The sequence below is a fragment of the Callospermophilus lateralis genome, chromosome 6, assembly GCF_048772815.1.
Source record: "Callospermophilus lateralis isolate mCalLat2 chromosome 6, mCalLat2.hap1, whole genome shotgun sequence".
In the NCBI taxonomy this organism is placed as follows: Eukaryota; Metazoa; Chordata; class Mammalia; order Rodentia; family Sciuridae; genus Callospermophilus; species Callospermophilus lateralis.
The window spans coordinates 115393549-115413922 of NC_135310.1; the positions used below are offsets into that span (position 1 = coordinate 115393549).

Below are 20374 nucleotides of genomic sequence, written 5' to 3' on the forward strand. Positions count from 1 at the left end.
TATTATTATCCTCTGTGCATATATGATCACATGACCTGTATAACCCTACATCATGTACAACCAGGCAAATGAGAAGTTACACTCCATTTATTTATGAATGATGTATCAAATGCATTCTATTGTCATGTATAACTAATTAGAACATATAAGAAAAATATGAAAAAATTCAACTCAGAATAACCATATACCCTTACTTCTAGACATACACCTAGGAGAAATAAAAACATGTGTCCACATAAAAACTCATATGCAAATGTTCACATCAGCATTACTTATAGTAGTAGAAGGTAAGAACCACACAAATATCCATCTACAGGATAGCCAATGGAGAAACAAAATATGGTATATCCATACTGTGAAATATTGCTCAGCTATGAAAAGGAAGGAAATATTGACACATACACAGTGTGAATGAACCTTCAAAACATACACAGTGAAAGAAGCCAGACACAAAGTGCCCCATAATATGTGATTCCATTTATATGAAATGTCCAAAATAGAGAAAAGCACAAAGACTGCAGATTAGTGGTTGCCAGAGGCCGAGGTGTCAGACATAGGCACTCAAGGGGTCATAGCTAAAGAGGGGGAGTTTGTCTTTGAGGTCATAAAAACGGTGGTTGTAGAGATGGCTGCACAACTCTGTGACTAAACTACAAACCACTGCGCTGTGTACTCTACATGGGTGAATGGTACAGTGTGTGAATGAGATCTCGATCCAGCTGTCACACACACAGGAGCAGAGAAGATAAAGCATGGACAGCAAGCAGCTCCATCCCACCCCTGCAGAGAGCTGCGGGTAGCGCCCCAGGGCTGGGAGGTACTTTTAGATTCGTTTTTGTTCACCCTCAGGTCCCACCAGCACCATGTCCTCTGCAGGTGGCCTGCTTGAGGGTCCCAAGCAAGACAAATTGTCAGCAAAGGTGATAAAGCCAAAGGATGGAGCCAGTACCGCCAGGTCATTAGCAGCCCCAACACGGGGACGGCTCTCCAGCGAGGCTGTCGTTTGCCTATTTACTTGGTCCTGATTTGTCACCCAGTTCGCTCTTCCTGGGGCTCCCCCAATAGCAGGTCAATACTCCTAACCCCATTTTGTAGCCAAAGCAACCGAGAGGAAGGTCAGCGCACACCCATTCTGGTGTCCCCCAGCTCCTAGCCTTGGGTGCTGGGGGCCTTCCTGAGGGATGAGGCTGCTGGGAGAGCCCACTGGGGCCTGGCCAGGGTGGACACACCAATCAGGTCCAGCCCAGAAGCACCCATCCACGCGGGGGCGGAGGGCGAGCCTCGAGGACCCCAGGAGAACCGGTAGGTCTCTCTGAGGGGTCCACCCCGCGGACGTGCTGCTGTCCCTGGAGAGCGACGGGCGGGGGCTGCGGGCCTGTTTGCACTGAGCGCTCTGTTCAAACACCCGCCTGCGGACACCTGTGCCCGAGGGAGGGCGGAGGGGCGGGAGCCGTGCAGGTCCCTGGTGCAGGTCCCGGGTGCTCACTCCTCGCCTGCTTCCCGCTTCCCTGACTGGAGCCAGCCCCCGGTCCTGGTGGGGTCCTGGCCACGCCATGCCCTGCGCTAGGCTGGCCAGCTGCTGGGGCGGCCGGGTGCTGCCCCTGCTGCTGGCCTACGTCTGCTACCTTCTGCTCGGTGCCACTGTCTTCCAGCTGCTGGAGAAGCAGGCGGAAGCTCAGTCCAGGGACCAGTTCCAGGTTGAGAAGCTGCGCTTCCTGGAGAACTACACCTGCCTGGACCAGAGGGCCCTGGAGCAGTTTGTGCAGGTGAGGGGGATGGGCAGGAAGGAGACCAAGAGGTGGGCAGAATGGTCTCCCGTGGCAGGTCCAGGGCAGTCACCCAGGGGTCATGTCCCATTTGGAAGCAGAGAGTGATGGGAGCATCAGAGGTCGGATCTGGTCCTGGATTGTGGTCCCAGGTCTGAAACAGGATTACTGTGTGACCTTGAGAGAGTCATTGAACGTCTCTGGGCCCAAATGTCCTCGCCTATAAAGTGACAAGAAGCAGCAGATCTGCTCTGCAGACATTTGACAGCAGGTTAAAAGCACTCTCTCAGCCGCCACCTACTGCACAGATAGGAACTGAGTGTTAGTGTCATCAAATCTTCTTCTCCCTCATTTCCACACTTCCCCCACCCCCTCCTGGGCTCAGGTCCCTGGGAAGAGACACAGATAACCATCAGGAGCGGCTGCCGTGCTGACCTTCCGCAGGCTCCTTTCCTGGGAGCTGGGCTTGGCAGGCAGTGGCCAGGGTGGCTAAACTCTGCCAGTGCTGTGCCCACGAGGGGCTCTCTCTGGTGCCGAGGGGGCCACCCTCTCCCAGAAACGGCAAGAGCAGGTGTTGTGGGTGAAAGCTTTGAGAGCAGGAGGTGCAGGGGGTGGCCACACCTACTGCAAAGAGCAGACCAGGTGCAGCGCCATCAAATGGTAACTGACATTTATTGAGCATTTACAATGTGTCTGGAGTAGGAGGAACAGGGCTCCGGCCAATCACAACCCACCACCCCTGGGCTGGCCTTCTCACAGGCCTCTCGTCATTGCTGCTACTATCACTGTCTCAAGCTCATGGTGTAGTGACTGAGGCGCAGAGAGGTGGCACATGCTGACCCAGGCTGCAGTTACTGGTAGACACAGAGCCCACATTCAGACTTGGAGAGGGGCCCTTGTCCTTCAGCCCAGAGCGGCAGTTCTCAAAGTGCGGTCCCTGGACCAGCAGCAGCAGCAGCAGCAGCACCTGGGAGTGTGTGAGAAATGCTGCCCAGACCTGCAGGAGCTCCGGGTGGGTCGCAGGTGGTGTTAAGCAGTCCATCTGGTGGTGCTGAGGCCTCCCTCAGGGCTGAGGACGGCTGGCCTACAAGAGGATTCACGGCCTGGGAAGACTTGGCGGAGCTGCGAGACACCTGTCCCAGCTCTTCCAGGAGGCCCACGTCAGAGGACAGTAAGGTTCGGAGGTTCCCAATACCCAGGGCACAAGGCAGAGCCCTGGAGACCCAGAAACCTCCTCCTCCCTCAGCCCAGAGTGAGCCCAGGAGCTGGGCAGAGGGCGGGGTGGGTGGCTGGGCTCTGACTACCTCTGTAAATGAGGAGGAAGGCCCTAGTCTGACTGCAGCTGGACAGGGTACCACCGATTAGCCCCCAGGGCCCCCCCCAGGGAAGACAGGATATCACTGTCCATGACAGTCCTGCGCCTCGGGAGAGATCCTTACCAGAGGAAGTTGAGCAGGGAAGGAGAATGCAGGGGTAAGATTCTGGGAGAACAGGAGTACTGCTGAACTCTGCCACACGCCAGGGACAGAATTTACTGCAGTATTAAAAAGTGACTCCAGGCATGGGGTGCACACCTGTGATCCCAGCTACTCAGGAGGCTGAAGCAGGAGGATCTGAAGTTTGAGGTCAGCCTGGGCAACAGTGAGATCCTGTCTCCAAATAAAAAGTTTTTAAAAAGGGCTGGGAATATAGCTTCATGGAAGAGCACCTCTGGATTCTATCCATAGGACCATGAAAAGAAAGAAAAACTATATATGTGTGTGTGTGTGTGTATATATACATAATATATGTATGTCATAAGGAACAAGCCTGCCCTGATCCCAGAATTAGTGAATCTGCCTCTGTCTCCATCACCTGTGGATTCTGAGAGAAGAAAATACCAGCCACCCCACAGTCAGTACCCTCAGGGAGGTCAGGGCCCTCCTCGGGGGGTGTGGAGGGCCCTGGGTTGCAGAGGGGACAACCCAGGACTGGGGCAAGTGCTGCCTGCAAGGGTTCGGGTCTCTGGGGAGGGGCCATGTCCAGGAATGTTTGGTCCTGGCCTCTCTGGGCATGTGGGAAAGAGAGGGAAGCCAAAGTCCACATCTTCAGTGGCCAGCCTCTGCCAAAATGAGAAGAAGCAGACCGCCTGCTGCTGAGGACGTCCACAATGGCCCAGCCCACCAGGGACACCCCACCCTGGCCCAAGCATGTCCACCCAGCCAGTGAGAAGAGGTTCCCACAGGAACGAGAGGCCAGAGCTCCCATGCTCCTCCACAGTGGCCCCCCCTGACCCGGGGACTCTACCTGGCTTCAAGACTGAGCTGCCCTGGGACGATTCACAGGGACTGGGGGCAGGGGAGGAGGGCGCTCTCCCCTTTCTCCAAGAGGACTGGCCAGGGGTGGAGGAGCTTAGCTGGAGCTGGGTCTAGTTTTGGTTCTAGAAACATGCCCCCCCCACCCACACACACAACATGTACACACGTGCAACATGCAGCAACTACACACACACGACACACCACACAGCACCTTCCTGCCGGCCTCTGGTGGAATCTCTGTGTCACCAGAGGGCCGCCAGAGGAAAGCCACCAGCTCCCCTGGAAGCTCAGAGAGCAGAGGTCTCTGTCCCACCCCGCCCCCAAGCCCTAGGGCTTTCTTGGGGTCCCCAGCAAATCCTTCCAGAAACACTCACCTGAACCTGTGCTTAAGCACATGGACTTGGGGTCCAGCGACCTTGGGCATCGCAGCCACTCTGCGCCTACCTTCCCTTTTCTGTGAAGTCAGAACAACGCCATCTAAGGACATCATTAAACGCGACAACGGGGAAGCATCCTGCGGAGAGCCTGGAGACCACAGGTGCACAGTGACCGCCCACGCTCTCCCCACAGGTCATCATGGAAGCCTGGGTGAAAGGCGTGAACCCCAAAGGCAACTCCACCAACCCCAGCAACTGGGACTTCGGCAGCAGTTTCTTCTTCGCAGGCACAGTGGTCACCACCATAGGTAAAGGGTCGTGGGCAGCAGGGCTCCCCGGCCCAGGCCCCTGTCTCAGTCTGGGATCCCCAAAAGCAGATGCTGAGAAGAGGATGTGGTTACCCGGGAGACGATTCAGGAAGCCCAAGCAGGGAAGTGGAGAAAGAGGAAGTCAGAGGGTTGCTGGTTGGGGCGGCTGAGCTCACCTCCTGCTTGGGACCTGCTGAGAGGCTAGGGAGAGCCGTCCTCAGAACAGGCCTGCAAGGGACTGGTCACTCGGGCCCAGCTGACAGAAAGCCTCTCCTAGTGTGTTAACCTCCAGCATCCCGCCCCAGCCTTGGACCTGCACACGCCTGGGGCCAGAGAAGTCCCTCAGGCACAGATGCAAGGGCTTGAGCTAGGAGGTCAAGGAACTGTCCACCAAAGCGCAGTTGACATCCTGGGTGTCCCAAGGCACTGACAGCGTCTACCATACCACTCCACCAAAAACCCACATGGCCCCACCTCTAGGAACCCCCCAGCCTTCCTATCCCAGGTCTCCCCATCCATTCCATTAAGTCCACAGGCCTCAACATTCCAAGGAAGGTGATGGGGGGGGCGGGCAAACTTGGATTGGATCCAGGCTTGGTCCTCCATCCAATAATGAAGGACAAGTTCAGCACAAGGCAGCACAAATCATTAGAAATGACACGAAACACCACAGGATGTCATGTGCAGTCAGAGGAGGGAGACAGGAGGGTTTCGCAGAAGCAGTGTCATTGGAGATGGGCTGTCAAAGACAAACCGGATTTCTGTAAATACAGGTCGTCCATTCCAGAGGGTGGGGTGGGCGAGGCTCATGGGAACAGGGGAGCTTCTGGCCCAGCAGTGACAGAAAGACCCGGGCGCTGTGCTGACTCTCTCCCATAGCTGCGCCCTCCCTCTCTGTGGCAGGATATGGGAACCTGGCCCCCAGCACTGAGGCTGGCCAGGTCTTCTGTGTCTTCTACGCCCTGGTGGGCATCCCACTCAACATGGTCTTCCTCAACCACCTGGGCACGGGGATGCGTGCCCACCTGGCCACCCTGGAGAGGTGGGAGGACCAGCCCAGGCGCTCCCAGGTACAGTCCCCCCTCCCCTCCAGCCCCGCTGTGAAAGGTAAGTGGTGGACACTGAGAGAGGCCTTAGTGTGCAGGGCAGCAGGGACACACACCTGTGGGAGAGAAGGGGCAGCTGCAGGACCAGGCAAAGGGAAAAGCTGAATTCTGATTCCAGCTGGACCAAGGTGTGGCCTCTGGCAGCTCCACAGTGTGTGGGGGGTGCGGGGGGCACTGGAGTTGACCGCAGAGTGGCTGAAGGGGCTGGGCTTTGCATCTCCACCAGGCATGGGGTGTGGCTTTCTCGGGAAGCGTGTGCCCACCAGCCAGGCTGACAGCTGGCCAACAGTCCTTCTGTGATGGGGAACCTCTGTGGTCGTCACAGAGCTCCACCAACCTTTCATGGGGTCAAAGGGCGCTCTAGGCCACCCGCATGCCTCCAGAGTGCACCCCTTGGAGAGCAAGAGTGCAGAGGGATCTGGGGCAGTTTGGTAACAGTGCCATCCCGGATCAGAGTTCCCGGGAAGCCTCTGTGCGTGTGGTCCTCGTGCCTGAAGGGGTCTTCAGATCCCTCCTTGACCCACTCTCCCACCTCCTCTGCCCACCCAGCCTTCCCTGGCCTGGGTAAGGTCACACACCCACAGACACAGCCCCTTCCCAAGGTCTGCAGGGGACTAACTGTGGCCAGGCCTCCCCCCAACCCCATGCAACCCTGAAGTCTTCCAGGTGGACTCAGGGTCAGACTCCCTCTCCCCAGCTCCTGCAGGTCCTGGGCCTGGCTCTGTTCCTGATCCTGGGGACACTGGTGGTTCTCATCTTCCCACCCATGGCCTTCAGCCGAGTGGAGGGCTGGAGCTTCGGCGAGGGCTTCTACTTTGCCTTCATCACCCTCAGCACCATCGGCTTTGGGGACTACGTTGTCGGTGAGAATGAGAGTCACAGATCTCAGGATGGGGGACCCGCTGGGATTCAGGAGATGGGAGTTATCAGCTGAGGGTATTTCCAGTCCTCAGAAGTCCCTGGTCTGGGACCCATCACTGTTTCTCCAAGGACTTCATGCTGACCCTTGCTATGGGGAAGACAAGAGTGCATCCTACTTGGTGGGGAGTCCCTGGGTGGAGCCTGTGCCCTCAGACACCTGCTGTCCCCTTCCCTGCAGGCAGAGACCCTAGCAAGCGTTACATCTCGGTGTACCGGAGCCTGGCAGCCATCTGGATCCTCCTGGGCCTAGCGTGGCTGGCCCTGGTCCTCTCCCTGGGCCCCTTGCTTCTGCACAGGTGCTCCCAGCTCTGGCTCAACGGCAGGGGCCTCAACCTCAAGGACCGGGCAGCCCCTGACCCTCAAGGGCTCCCCAGACCTCAGAAGATGCCCATCTCTGCATGAGGTCCCCTAATGGCCCAGCAGTCCCTCCCAGCCTCCCAGCCCCTGTCATCTGCCCTCTGGAGATCCTTCCCTCCTCTTCCTCTCCCAGCCCCACACCTGTCCCAGCCAGGGTGGGCCCAGAGCTCTCCAGGGAGACAAGGAAACATATGTCCACGAAAGTAACAGAGGTGACCTGGACAACTCAAACCCATTCACTGAGGCCAGATCTTCAATGACCTCCCCCCATACCCCACCCCAGGGTCCTTAGACGGACAGGAGACAGAGGGTAACTTGACTTGGGCCTCACTGGATGGGTGCACAAGGTATATTTGCCAAGCCCCCACTATGTGCTAGGTCCTGAAGTACAGCTGTGAGCATTCTTGCCCTCACCTGTGCCTTTAGACAACTGGACAGGCAGCCCAACACAGTGTCCAAAATGTCCCGTGGGAGCAGACCCAGGGGAGGGTGAGTCCAGGAGAATGGCCGTCTTGGGTGGGGGAACACGCTGGAACCATCTTGGTGCAAACAGGAAGCTCGCAGCTGCCTCCCAAAGCTGGCCAGACCCTTTGAAGAGGGTGTCCCACCATTTTGCTGGTCATGACCTCCCCTGACCTCCAGGGTACGCCCTTGACCTGATGACCCCTCTGGTCCCCCCTGAGAAGCCAGAGGGCCAGCGGGTCCCAGGAGCCTTCCAGGAAAGGAGCTCCACAGAGACCTGACCTGAAGGGGTCTTCAGGTGGACTGCGCTCCAGGCCTGGCCTTTCTCCCGCTGAATTGCAACATGGCCGCAGCCCAGACGGACACAGATTAGGGCCAGTCCATGCCAATCTCACCAAAGACCATAGACTCCAACCGGTACTTCTTCCATCACCCCAACAGCAAGCAGACCCCTAAGTGGCCGGGTCTCATGGGACCACAGAGGCCAAACTGTGGAGGAGAGGAAGCTCCTGGCCAGAGACCCAGGGAAGGATCCGCAGCAGCAGAGGACCGCAGCTTACATGCGGGACCAGTGACATCCAAGAGAGGGCTGGAAACTGAAGACCCCCACCCACGGACTCTTTACCCTCCCTGGGCCCTTCCTGCTTTCTGGGTGGAGGAGGGACTTGGGGGGAAAGAAGGCAGGACCTGGCTAAGGTCCTCTTGCCTCCAAGCTCACAGCCCAGTGGCAGTCCGTTGGAGTCCCTCTTCTTCTAAGTACACAGGGTGGGACAGGAGATTCAGGGAGAAGCTGACAAGCAGCGAGTGCTTGAAGATGGTCCCAGGGTCCGCGGACTTAGGCAGGAGCCCCGAGACAATAAACGTGGCTTCTGCTTTCTCTTCCCCTAGAGCGTTTCCAGTAGTCCCTCCCACCATTTGCCGCAGGAAATGCTGGGGGGCTCTGGACCCCTTCCCTCCCAGGGCTTGTGGTCACCCAGTGGCATCTCCTTTTCCCTAACCTGGAAATGGGCACTCCACAGATTTTTGAAGTGCAGCCAGATACCTGGGACTCAGCCTCTCATTGTCCCAGGGATCGGATCCTGGGGGTGGGGCAGGGCCGTCCCACCCCCCTGCACTCCTCTTCCCAAGGGGAAACCGGCCATTGGCGGCTGTTTTAGAGAAGGGGCCGGCCAGGCTCCTGGCCCTGCCTTTCCACCTCAGTTCCTGTCCACAGCTCCAGCCCCCGTCCTCTCCCGCCATGCACCCACCGGGAGCTCCAGCGGCGCACAAGGGCAGGGGTCGGGGCTGCGCGGTGCCGGGCACCTTGTTCCTGCTGATCGCCTACCTGGCCTACCTGGCGCTGGGCACCGGCGTGTTCTGGGCCCTGGAGGGTCGCGCGGCTGAGGACTCCAGTCGCAACTTCCAGCGCGACAAGTGGGAGCTGTTGCAGAACTTCACGTGTCTGGATAGCCACGCGCTGGACCTGCTGATCCGGGTCAGGGGCGAGCGGGGTCGCTCCAGGCGCGTCTGGGGCGGGATCGGGGAGCGAGGGGTGCCGCGGCCCGGGATGGGAGGGTCCGCTCTGGCCCGGGAAAGGAACCCCCGGGAGCGTATATCCCGAAGAGCGGCGGAGCTGCTGCACAGGCGCCCCACGGGGGCGCGCGTCTGGGCGTGGGGAGCCCGAGGGTTGGGCTCTGGCTAGAGGATCCCCAGCGCGGTGCTCCGCGTCCTCCTTTAGGGGGCGACAGACCGTGACTGACCCTGGGGGGAGACGCAAGCTCGGCGCACACATCCGAATTTGGGAATGAGCACTACAGAGGGCACACTTCCCTGGGTCACAAGCCACCAGGGCCGTCCAGATCCGTCCGGAGACTGGGAGCCTTTGGTCTGTGGGCAGCAGGCTGACGGGCGGCTCCCAGGTGCGCGGCCCTGGGTCCCAGTGCCACCGTAGGTGAAGAATGAACGGACACACCTTGCCTCCTCCAAACAGAGAACCGGGGTGCAAATATGCGAACCAGGGCGAGGATCCTAGGGGGCTCTGGCCTGGGTCCAAGGGTGAGCAGGACTGAGGGCATGATCCTCGGCATTTGGGGGAAAGAGGAGCAGGACAAGTTTGTCCCAGAGGGTGGGTGGCCAAGATGTGCTTGTCTAGGGCAGGGGCAACGGAGAGGAGGGCTGGAAGTGGGTAGATCCCCTTGGTAGGGTGGACGCAGAGCGGAGCTCACTTCATTCAGAGTCTGTGGATACCGAGGGCTGAGGACACCCCGGCCGCCGATGCCGGAAGGGCCACAGTGGAAGTCGTGGGCGGAAGGAACAGAGGCCAGAGGATGGGGCCCCAGTGAGGCGGGGAGGCAGGGGCTTCCCAGATATATGGAAATTTCTTCTGGGCATCAGGCTGGCAGCTGCTCATTTGGTGGCTGCATTAACATCCTGAGCCCCCAACTGACTCTCAATTCCCCACTCTAGGCCTCAGATAGCCTCCCAGCCTCCCAGCCTCCACCCCTCCTGTCCCATCTCTCTGAATATCCTTCCACCAGGAGCAATCCTACCTGACCCTCAAGGGACAGCCCACCTCACCTTGAAGCCATCTGTCCCTGCCTTCACCAGAATGAACACCTTTCTTCTCTGAATTCTTTCAGCAAAATATTCTTAATAGTGTGATGATAGTAACCATTAAATTTCCCACACACCATGTACTGCTCTTAGTCTTCAAATATGAGACCTCATTTAAGCTGGGCAAGGTGGTGTGTGCCTATCATCCCAGCCACTAGGGAGGCTGAGGCAAGAGGATCATAAGTTCAAGGCCAGCCTTAGCAACTTAGCAAGACCCTGTCCAAAAAAATAGAAGAGGAAGACTGAGGAGGTAGCTCAGTGGTAAAACACCCCTGGGTTCAATCCCAGTATCAAACTAAATATAGAGAGAAAAACTTAATTTAACCCCTACAGCCACTCTAGGAAGTAGGTACTATGAGTATTTCCATTTTACAAACAAGGAAACTGAGGCTGAGAGGAGTTTGGTAACTTGCCCAGGATCCTGGACACTGCCTCCTTAATGCTCAAACAGCCACCGGTTGCACGACATCAGGGTTCATTTTGTCCCGTGAGGGCTGAGGTCCTGTCTCTCATCCTCTGGCCCCTAAAAGCACCACGTTTCGCCTGGCCGTGTGCTTCCTGCAGGAAGAGGGCGAGCAGGGAGCAGGTGGTTGTCCACCAGGTGGAGAGGTACCCCACCCCACCCCGACCTGGGCTGGGGGCGAAGACAGTGAAGGAGCCATCTCCATGGTCCCTGCCTCTGGGGACCCCCAGGTTGATTGGAGGGATCGAGGCGCCTTGCCCGGGCCAGGCTGGGATGGAAGAGCGATTGTGAGGACTGTGCCTCAGAGAGCGTGTGTATTTGGGGGTGCAGGGACCCAGTCTCCCCAGAGAGCCTGCTGGTCACTGCAGCCTCTCCCCCCAGGACATCATCCAGTCGTACAAAGACGGGGCCCACCTCCTGAGCAACACCACCAGCATGGGGCGCTGGGAGCTCATGGGCTCCTTCTTCTTCTCCGTGTCCACCGTCACCACCATCGGTAAGGGCAGCCTGGGGCCAGGGGGGCTGGGCTGGGGAGGGCGGCCTTCCCTGGTGGGCAGGGGCCGGTTGCCTTTTGGAAGGGCTACGAGCGCCTCACCCCTCCAAGTGCAGTGGGCCCTGCAGTAGGGCTCCCCTTCCCCAGGGGCAGAAGAGCCCCGAGCGTCACCATGACCCACTGACCCCTTTCTGCATCTCGTCCAGGTCCCCAGGGGATTGTGGGGGATGTCCAAGGGGATTGTGGGGGATGTCCAAGTTTGAGAAACGCGTTCCTAGGGGACTTTCGGCCTTCCAGGGATCAGAGTGTCTCCTGACAGGGCACGAGAGGCCTCCGGGCACCAGGAGTGTCCGCCCCCAGCTAGCCCACCCAACACAGCCTCAGGGGTGCACTGGAGCAGAGACCCCGTGAAAGAGACCTGAGGCCCCTGTCCTCCTGCCCGCAGAGGGGGGCTCTCCCTTCCCAGGGCCTTCTCCTGAGCTCTCTGGCTCAGCCCTGGTCCCCTTTCCTCCACCGGGGCCGGCCCTGCCTGCAGAGTCACTGAGGCGGAACTTGTCCCAGAGGGCACCTTGGGGCCATGGTGTGAAGAAGAGAAGCCCTAGGTCCTGGCCACTCTGAAACCCAGGAGATAATGCGATGCTGTTGCCTAGCGCCCTCTGCCCTGGGGACCAGCCCCAGCCCCTGCATGATACTGGACTTACCACTAGGTGGCAGGCTGGCACCACCAGTGACTTGGGCTCCTGCCCCTGCTCTGGGTGGACCAGGAATCTCTCCACCACCAGCACCCCGCTCTGTCCTCCCTAGAGTGGACAGGGCAAGACCACCCAGAGGTCTCTATCTAGCTTTAAATAAGCCCACACTTCTTGCAGGGGGTAGCCGGGCTACTCAGGAACTGGGGCAGTCCTTCCCATGAGCCTGCTCCAGAGCCCCCCAGACTCCGGGGACCCGGGGCCTGAAGGACAGTCAGGAGGGCGTTGGCTCATCTCTACATCCCGGGGCGTAGTACAAGGCCCAGCCTGCGGTGGGCACTCAGCAAGCGCTGCCCGGGAAGGAGTCTCAGCAGAGATGCTCTGGAGCAGCCTGTCCTGAGTTCCGGAGCAGCAGGGCACTTGGAAGCACAGACCCCAGGACCAGACGTGCAGGAGCCCCAGGCCCATGACGTCAGCCTGCCCGGCTCCGCCCCGCCCAGCCTGGAACACTCCTACCCTCCCTCTCCACGCAGCCCTGCCCTCTCTGGGGGTGAGGAGGGCAGAGGAGGGGAGCCCCTTACACATACACACAGTATACACCCAAGGTATACACCCAAGGTCCTCTTGTGCCAGGGCCAAAACCTTGGACATTCAAGAGCTCCCTCTGTCCATGGAGCAGCCTCCAAGGACAGGGCTTATCTTCATGTCACAGATGAGGAAACTGAGGCACAGAGAAGTGGCAGAACTTCCTCAAGGCCACACAGGCAGAGCTGGGGTCTGACACCCAGCGGGGTGGGGGAGGGGCCGCCTGGCTCTTTCCAGGGGCTTCTGTCCTCGGAGTTCACAGGACAGGGCGGGCTTTCTGAACCAGCAGAGCGGTCAGAAGCCCTGGCCCTGAACTCACACAGAGAAAGAGACAGGAGACGTGGGGCTCTCGGGGAGAGAAGGCATTCTGAGAAGACGACAGTGGGCTGCCCCTGGGGCCACCCTCTCCAAGCCCTAAAACTGGGGGTCTTATAATGACGGGGGGCCATTATAGATGGTGAGGCCATCAAAGGGCTCACTGCCTCAGTGGCATTAATGCGGAGACATGAACAAAAGGAGGAAGCAAGCTGTGCAGGTATCTGAGGAAGAGCCTTCTGTCTGTGCAAAGGCCCTGAGGTAGATGTAGCTGTTGTGCTTGGGAACACTGAGGAGGTCCAAGAGGCTGTGGAGGATTGGAGGTGAGGCTGAGTTCAGAGAGAGGGCAGAGGAGCCCGCTAAGGCCCTCAAAGGGGAGAGAGGTGTGCTGACACGGGAGGTGGCTCTTGGGGAGCTGCAATCATCCAGGTTGAACAGTCAGGTGGGGGCTATTGACGCCACCGATTGCTCTGACCCAAAGGATGACCAAGTGAGGGGGACAAGGGTCCATTAAATGTCAGCCTGGGAAAGCTGCAAGCCCCCACAGGGCCCCCCAGAACTGGCAGAATCCAAGTGCCACCATGCCATTGCTGAGAACTGAGTGACAGAACCCCCAGGCCAGAGAACGGCCCGGGGGGAGGAGGCAGAGGGGGACAGAGGCGGGGGCTGACCCCTCCCTGGATGCTGGCAGAAAGAACCCCACCTTTCAGGAGAGGGACCCTCGGAAGGCCGAGAGGGGTAGAGGCTCAAGAGGAGGCCTCTGCAGACCTCAGACCAGAGGCAGCCCCCGGGACGCGCCCACACGGCGGTCATTCCCGCAGCACCTGGGGGACACTGAACCCCTGGGGGCTCACGTCCCCCGCACAACATCCTGTTCCACCCACTGCCGTGGGCCACAGACAGGAAGGTCCAGCCTCTTGCCCAGGACCCCGCAGGCCACCAGGGGCAGGACCGGGATTCAAACCAGGCGGCAGATCTCCCTGCAAAGCCCACACGCCGGGCTGGCATGTGCTGTGGCCCGTCCCAGTGGCCCTCAGTGACGCGGGGTGACATGAACCAGGGGTGTCCAGCGGTACAGGGCCTCAGGCGCGGTGGTGCCAGCCAGATCCAGCTACTCAGGCAGCGAGACAGGGGGGGATTGCAAGTTCAAGGAGGCCTGGGCAACTTGGCCAGACCTCCTCTCAGAATTAAACACAAAACAAAAATATACTAGAAAGGGAGCACCCCGGATCATCCGCAGCACCAGGGGAAAACGTCACAGTACAGGGTGGGTGTGTGGCTCTGCTGGCCCCATCCGGGGAACTTCAGGCAACCAGTGGGCAGAGGGGGCACCCGTTCACTTCGTTCCCCTCCCGTTCACTCCTCGTCCATCTGTTCATTCCACCTGGTGCTTCTCACTCACCACCCGCCCCGGTGGGCACTTACGTCAGGTCTGTGCCCGTCGCTAAGACAGGAAGATAATTCTAACCCCGTCTGTGCATTTTGTGGGGGGGTTCTGGGGAGTGAACCCGGGGTGCTTAACCACTGAGCCACACCCCCAGCCCTATTTTGTATTTTATTTAGAGACAGGGTCTCGCTGAGTTGCTTAGGGCCTCACTAAGTTGCTGAGGCTGGCTTTGAACTTGCCATCCTCCTGCCTCAGCCTCCGGAGCCACTGGGATGACAGGCGTGTGACACCGCGCCCGACCCCAGCTGCACTTTTGAGGGCTCGTGACCAAGGAGCCCGCCACTGAGGACTCGGGTCAGGAAGGGTCATGTCTAGGTGGGCAGGGGGGACGTGGGCCCTTGGGAGAGGGGGCGTCCGGTTCAAAGGCACAGAGTCACCAGAGGGTCTGGGGCAGGCGTGCGACCAGAGCTGGGAGGGCGGAGCCCAGATCCCCAGAGTCAGGCTGGTGAGTGTGCAGGTTCCCCGCAGGCGTGAGGACGATGGCGGTGGCAGCCTGGGTGAGGAGGGCTGGGTTGGCCCCTTAGAAAAGCCAGACTGTGGTGGTGGGGACGAAGGGGGCAGCAGCGGGCACAGGGGAGCACTGCAGTGGTGTGTTACCTGGAGGCTGAGGCGGGAGGATGGCTGGAGCCCAGGGGTTCAAGGTCAGCCTGGGCAACATAACAAGAGCCTGTCTCTTAACATTTTTTTTTTAATTAAAATTAAAAAGAAGGGTAGAGCCCTGGCCCTCACCTGTAATCTCAGCAACTCGGGAGGCTGAAGCAGGAGGATCTTGAGTTCAAAGCCAGCCTCAGCCAAAGCGAGGCGCTAAGCAACCCCGTGAGGCCCTGTCTCTAAATAAAACACACAGTAGGGCTGGGATGTGGCTCAGTGGCTGAGTGCAACCCCTGGTACCAAATAAAAGGGAGGAGTGGAGACAGGCGGAGGAATGTCCAGGACGAGGCTCCCGGGCCTCCCCGGCTCATCTCCAGGGCCAGAGGTCCCGACTTCCACCTCCCGGGGCAGCTCATGTGCCACCATCTGTCCCCCAGTCCACGGCGGGGAGGGAGCCCAGGTGTGTCATCGGATCCAGAGGGGATGTGGTGTGCAGCAGATAGGAAGGCAGATGTGGGGGAGCGGGGAGACCCCCATACGGATGCTCAGGGGATCAGGGCCACAGACTGCAGCGGTGCTGCCCAGGGGCAGTGTCAGCCAAGCGACAGAGCCTGGAGCAAGGCGGCCTGCTGAAGGAGCCCCACGCTGCCCGGCCACAGGGGCCGCAGCCCGGACGTGCCGGCCTCAGCTCGAGTGTGCAGAGGGTCCCAAGGGGCAGCCGCTGGAGGCTGGGCCTTCTCCCTGCCAACCCTAGAGGCAGGACAGAGAGACTCCCCGCGGGCAGCTGTGACCTGCACACCTGCTCAGGTCCCCGGAGCTGCCCTTCCCTCCTGTACAACGGGGGCCGCCATCTCCGCTTGGAGGGGTGATTTGGGGTGCACAGAGGAGATGATGTCTAGGGCCCCCGACAAGTCCCGGCTGCCCACGTCTGCAGGGGCATGGAGTGAGGCCGGTGGGGACCGGGCAGGGTCAGGCTGGACAGTCTCCTGAGGCAGCCCTCTGGCCCCAGGCTACGGCAACCTGAGTCCCCAGACCATGGCCGCCCGCCTCTTCTGCATCTTCTTCGCCCTGGTGGGGATCCCGCTCAACCTCGTGGTGCTCAATCGCCTGGGCCACCTCATGCAGCGGGGGGTCCACCGCTGTGTCCACCGGCTGGGGGGCACCTGGCAGGTGAGGGAGGGGCTGCTGGGGTTGGGGACGGGTCCCTTCAGGATGGGGCGCTGCGGTGGGAACCGGGGAGCCTGGTGGCGAGGAGTGGGGCCAGAGGGGACTGGCGGGGATGTGGAGGGACTGGGGGCCGCTGGCCAGAATCGGGTGTCTGGTGATCGCGGGGCAGGGACGGGGAAGGACACGGTGCCAGGAGTGTCCCCCGGCTGGGAACCTGGAGAGTGCAGCCCGGGGCGGGGGCTCTGGGTGCCCCTGCCGAGTGGGGGAGCAGCACTGGGCCAGCTCCCAGCTCAGACCCTGGCATCCGCTGGCCGAGGACCGGCCCTGGGCAGAGGCCACAGGCGGGCGCTGTGTGCCCCAGGGCCCGGCCCCCGCCCGCTGGCTGGCGGGCTCCTGTGTGCTGCTGTCGGGCCTCCTGCTCTTCCTGCTGCTGCCCCCGCTGCTCTTCTCCCACATGGAGGGCTGGAGCTACCTGGAGAGCTTCTACTTCTCCTTCATCACCCTGAGCACCGTGGGCTTCGGAGACTACGTCATCGGTGAGACCCCCGGGACGGCGGGTGGCCCGGCCTTGCACACCACCTGGTGGCTGGCCAGGAGGGGCGGGGTGGCTTGGAGGCCCAGGGGCCCTCGACCACCGAGCCACGTCCCCAGCCCTATTTCAGGCTGTATTTAGAGACAGGGTCCCACTGAGCTGCTTAGGGCCTCGCTTTGGCTGAGGCTGGCTTTGAACTCGAGATCCTCCTGCCTCAGCCTCCTGAGCTGCTCGGCTCCCTCTGGCAGGCAGGGCTCAGGTGCCTCCTGCCCGTCTCACCCAGCATGGAGCCGTCCTCTGGTCCACAGGCCTCTGTTGTCCTGAAACCCCTCAGAGAAGCGCAGCCCGACCCCCTCCCTGCAGCCCACCTCACCCTCCCCAGCGCCCTGGGACCCCCTCGGGAATCAAGTGGGGCATCAGGAGGCTCCCCAGACCCCAGCTCCCCACCCCCTAGAAGCCCTGGCCTTGCCAAATAAAGCAGAGGCCGTGTCCAGCCGGTGGCAGTGCAGGGATTTGGCAGCAGAGTCTCGGCGTCCCTCCCTGCTCTCCGTGGTCGGTGGAGGTCATGCTTGTTCCAGATGGCCTCACACACCCCTCTCCCGGCCTCCGTGTCCCTGTCTATAAAGTGAGGGACTGGCTAGGTGGCCACCAAGACCCCAACAGGGCCTTCTGGCCTCTGAGTGCAAGATCCTCTTTCCTGATCTTTTCCTTCCCCAGGAAAGAGGGTCCAGTGCTGGGGGCCTCATGCTGCCCCTTTGTGGTCTCCTGACCCTGGCAGCAGGGCTGTGACTCTGGGAAGAAATCCCTGGGCAGGTCTCTACCAGCTGGGTCACATTCCCACCTCTACCTTCAGAGTAGAAAGACGCACGTGAGGAGAGCCGAGCCCAGGAACTCCAAAGGCCACACCTGCACCCTTGCAGGTTCTTTAATCAGTCTTCCCTTCTCTATGTCCACGGCCATTCCGCTAGCCCAAGCAGGACTGTTGGATACAACTGCACAGGTTGGGCACTGCACAAGCATCCATGGAGTTGTATAGCCTTGATCCTTGTCTGCTTGGCTCTTGTGACATCTCGTCACCTGCCCAACTCTGCTGAAAACCTTCAGTAATTCCCATAGTCTTAGGATGAAGTCCCCAAATCCACAACTAGGCCAGCAAGGGCCCTCGATGTGGGTCCAGTCTCCCCGCCTCAACTCTGTGCTCTCCCCCGCTACTGAGCCTGGCTACCCTGCAGCCCCTCGGTGCTCGGGGCCGCGGGCCCCGCGGGAGCCCTCTTGGCCTCCCCTGCAGACCTCCCCTGGGTGCCTGAGACACTGGAGCCCAGGGAAGGGCAGGGAGACGCCCTGGGGCAGGAAGGGCAGCGCAGACCAAGTTAGGCTCCCACGGGGCACCTCACACCGCGTGTGTTCCGGAACCTTCCATTCCTCTTCCCCAAATCTCAGCTCTCCGCGTCCTCCAGGGCTGGGGTCCACCCCTGTCCCTGGGTCAGCAGCCACAGGACCTTGGCTTCACGGCCAGCCCTGCGCCCGCCTCCGATATCGCATCTGCACCGGGTTGAGCGCATGCCAGCTGCCAGGTCTCCTGCGACGACTGCAGCTAAAAGAAAAAAAATGAAATCAAGGTGGAGGAGGGTGCCCCCACCCGGTGCCCGGGCAGAGCTGGCGGAGGGAGGCCGGAGCAGCTCGCTCTGATCTCATTTGGGGCCGCGGCGGAATCGGCCCATAACCCAATCAGCCTAATCCAATCCCGCTCTGCCCGCTGCCGGGAGCGCTGGGCTGCAGCCTCGGTGCCACGCCGGGTCCAGAGAGGTGCCCGCCGTGGGGACCAGCCGGGTCTGTCTTGGAGCCAGCAGGGGGTGGGTGGACGGGAGCTAGGACAGAGAAGGCCACGGAGGGCAGGCCCCCACCCCGTGGCCCTGTGAGTGGCCGTCTGATGGGGACACCCAGGGGGCAGTGACGCCGCCTGCCGCCCCCAGCCACCACCCAGTGCAGAGCGGCTGACCCAGCCAGGTCAGCGCCTGTCCTGCCCAGGCACCGCCCTGAGCGCCTTAGCCACGTGAGCCCCAGGTCCCCATGGGTCAGCGAGGGGCTCCTGGGTCACCATCACAGACAGGAAGCAGCAGGCCCAGCAAAGGCCTGTGGGCCGCGAGGATGGCGGGGGCCAGTCTGCTCCCTGGGCAGGACACTCCAGGACGGGCAGGGCGCCAGGAGCCGGGCTGTGGGGTCGGCAAGTCCCCAGGCCCGGCCCAGGGGACAGAGCAGAGGGTGCTGGAGAGGAGGGCGGGGCCTGGGGACCAGGACCAGGACTTCGGCCTGAAAGCCAGGAGAGAGGTCATCACCCGGGGACACAGGGAAGCCACTCGGCGGCCAGGGCAGAGGCGGCTCCATACCCCGGGGCCTCCAGAGTGGGCAAAACCACACACGGAGACTAGCCCAGGGAAGTCCCCTGGGCCAAGGGGGTCCCCTGGAGGTCACCGCTACCTACAGCTGGCCCACCCCAGAGCTGCTGGTGGGGAAGGGCGGGGTGGCCCCGTTTCTAGCCAGGTCTCGGGGCCGGGGACACCTTGAGAAGGGGACACCTTGAGAAGGGAACACCTTGAGAAGGGGACACCTTGAGAAGCGCAGGGGCAGGACCTGCGAGTCCCTGGGGAAGGCAGAGGGAGGTCAGCTTCCAGGGGCCCACCCCAGGAGGCCCCTGAACCCTGGGGTGGACCACAGGCCTGGACTCTCAGGTCAGCGCTGTGGCGGGGACGCTGGGGCTCCCGTCTCTGGGGCCGTGGCCCTGACCTTGCCCCTCCCCAGGGATGGACCCCTCCCGGAGGTACCCACTGTGGTACAAGAACATAGTGTCCCTCTGGATCCTCTTTGGGATGGCCTGGCTGGCCTTGATCATCAAACTGATCCTCTCGTTGCTGGAGACCCCAGGGGGGACGTGTCCCTGCGCCACCACTGCTCCAAGAGGGACCTCAAACCCGGAAGCTGCAGGCAGGGCCCAGTCGGGGGGCCCCCGGCCCACTCCCCTCAGCTGGGAATCACACCGCGTCTCGAGCCCTCCACGCAGGCTGTGCCCTGTGGCGAGGACAGCTAGTCACACTCCCGCGTCTGTGGGGTCTTCCTCCTCAGTGACCGGACCTCTGACTTTGAGCATGACCTATGACCATCCAGATGAGAGACTATGTTTTCAGTCTTCCCTTGAGGCTAGGTGCAGCCATCTGATTAAATTCCACCCGGCAGGACAAACAGAGAAGTATCCTGTGTGACTCTGGAGATGGAGCCCGCCCCTCTTCCCCCACTTCCTTCCTTTAGCTGACTGTGATGCTCATATTGGTGGCTGGCGCTCAGGCAGCCACATTGTACCACGAAGTACAGAAGCCATGTTTGAGATGGGTGGCACAGTAACAGAAGGAGCCTGGGTCCTGGATGACCACAGAGCCATCATAATAAACCTGGGATGAACACCACTTGACTTCATTTATGTGAGAGACAAATAAATGTCTTATTTTAAACCATGATGTGGGTTTTTCTGTCACTCGCATATTAATTCTAACTGAAACACACGCTGGACAAAGAGCGTATCTGAGACTGGAGACTCTGAGGGGAGAAGCCACCCCTTAAGTCCACTAAAGCTCTGCCTCTAACTCCCAGGGCGATGCAGCCAGCAGGTGGCCAGTCCCAGCTCAGCTGCCGGATCCTGGCACAGAGAAGCCAGAGGCCAAGAAGGCTGCAGCCACAGCGGGCGGGAGGTTGCAGACGCCCCCCCGGGAGCATTCCGGCTCACTGAGGGGTGGCGTCCCCACCACCCAGACACACGCCCAGGCCCCCAACCCAGCCAGCACCCGAGGGTCCCGTGGAGCAGCTGGGTTCTGGCCGCAGTGGCCACCCGTGACTCTGCCCCTCCTGCAGGGAGCT

General features: G+C 60.6%; 2 protein-coding genes across 2 annotated transcripts; both read left to right on the forward strand.

Annotated features, from left to right (window-relative positions):
• Positions 1–1553: 1553 nt before the first annotated feature.
• Positions 1554–7177, forward strand: Kcnk16 (potassium two pore domain channel subfamily K member 16). Its single transcript, XM_077109563.1, has 5 exons — positions 1554–1766; positions 4634–4748; positions 5652–5818; positions 6552–6717; positions 6954–7177. The coding sequence occupies exons 1-5, from the start codon at positions 1554–1556 to the stop codon at positions 7175–7177; spliced, it is 885 nt and encodes a 294-aa protein (XP_076965678.1).
• Positions 7178–8831: 1654 nt separating this feature from the next.
• Positions 8832–19625, forward strand: Kcnk17 (potassium two pore domain channel subfamily K member 17). The gene is given in 6 exon segments (XM_077109564.1): positions 8832–9068; positions 11031–11145; positions 15779–15939; positions 16298–16472; positions 19268–19405; positions 19408–19625. Coding segments are annotated over 6 exon segments (972 nt in total). The 3' UTR covers positions 19554–19625.
• Positions 19626–20374: the final 749 nt, after the last annotated feature.

Excerpts from the sequence above, each read along its gene's own strand:
- Kcnk16 (XM_077109563.1), top strand. The coding sequence starts at position 1,554 with ATGCCCTGCGCTAGGCTGGCCAGCTGCTGGGGCGGCCGGGTGCTGCCC. Across the intron at positions 1,767-4,633 it reads CCCTGGAGCAGTTTGTGCAG|GTCATCATGGAAGCCTGGGT; the intron begins GTGAGGGGGATG and ends CTCTCCCCACAG. Across the intron at positions 6,718-6,953 it reads CTTTGGGGACTACGTTGTCG|GCAGAGACCCTAGCAAGCGT; the intron begins GTGAGAATGAGA and ends CCTTCCCTGCAG.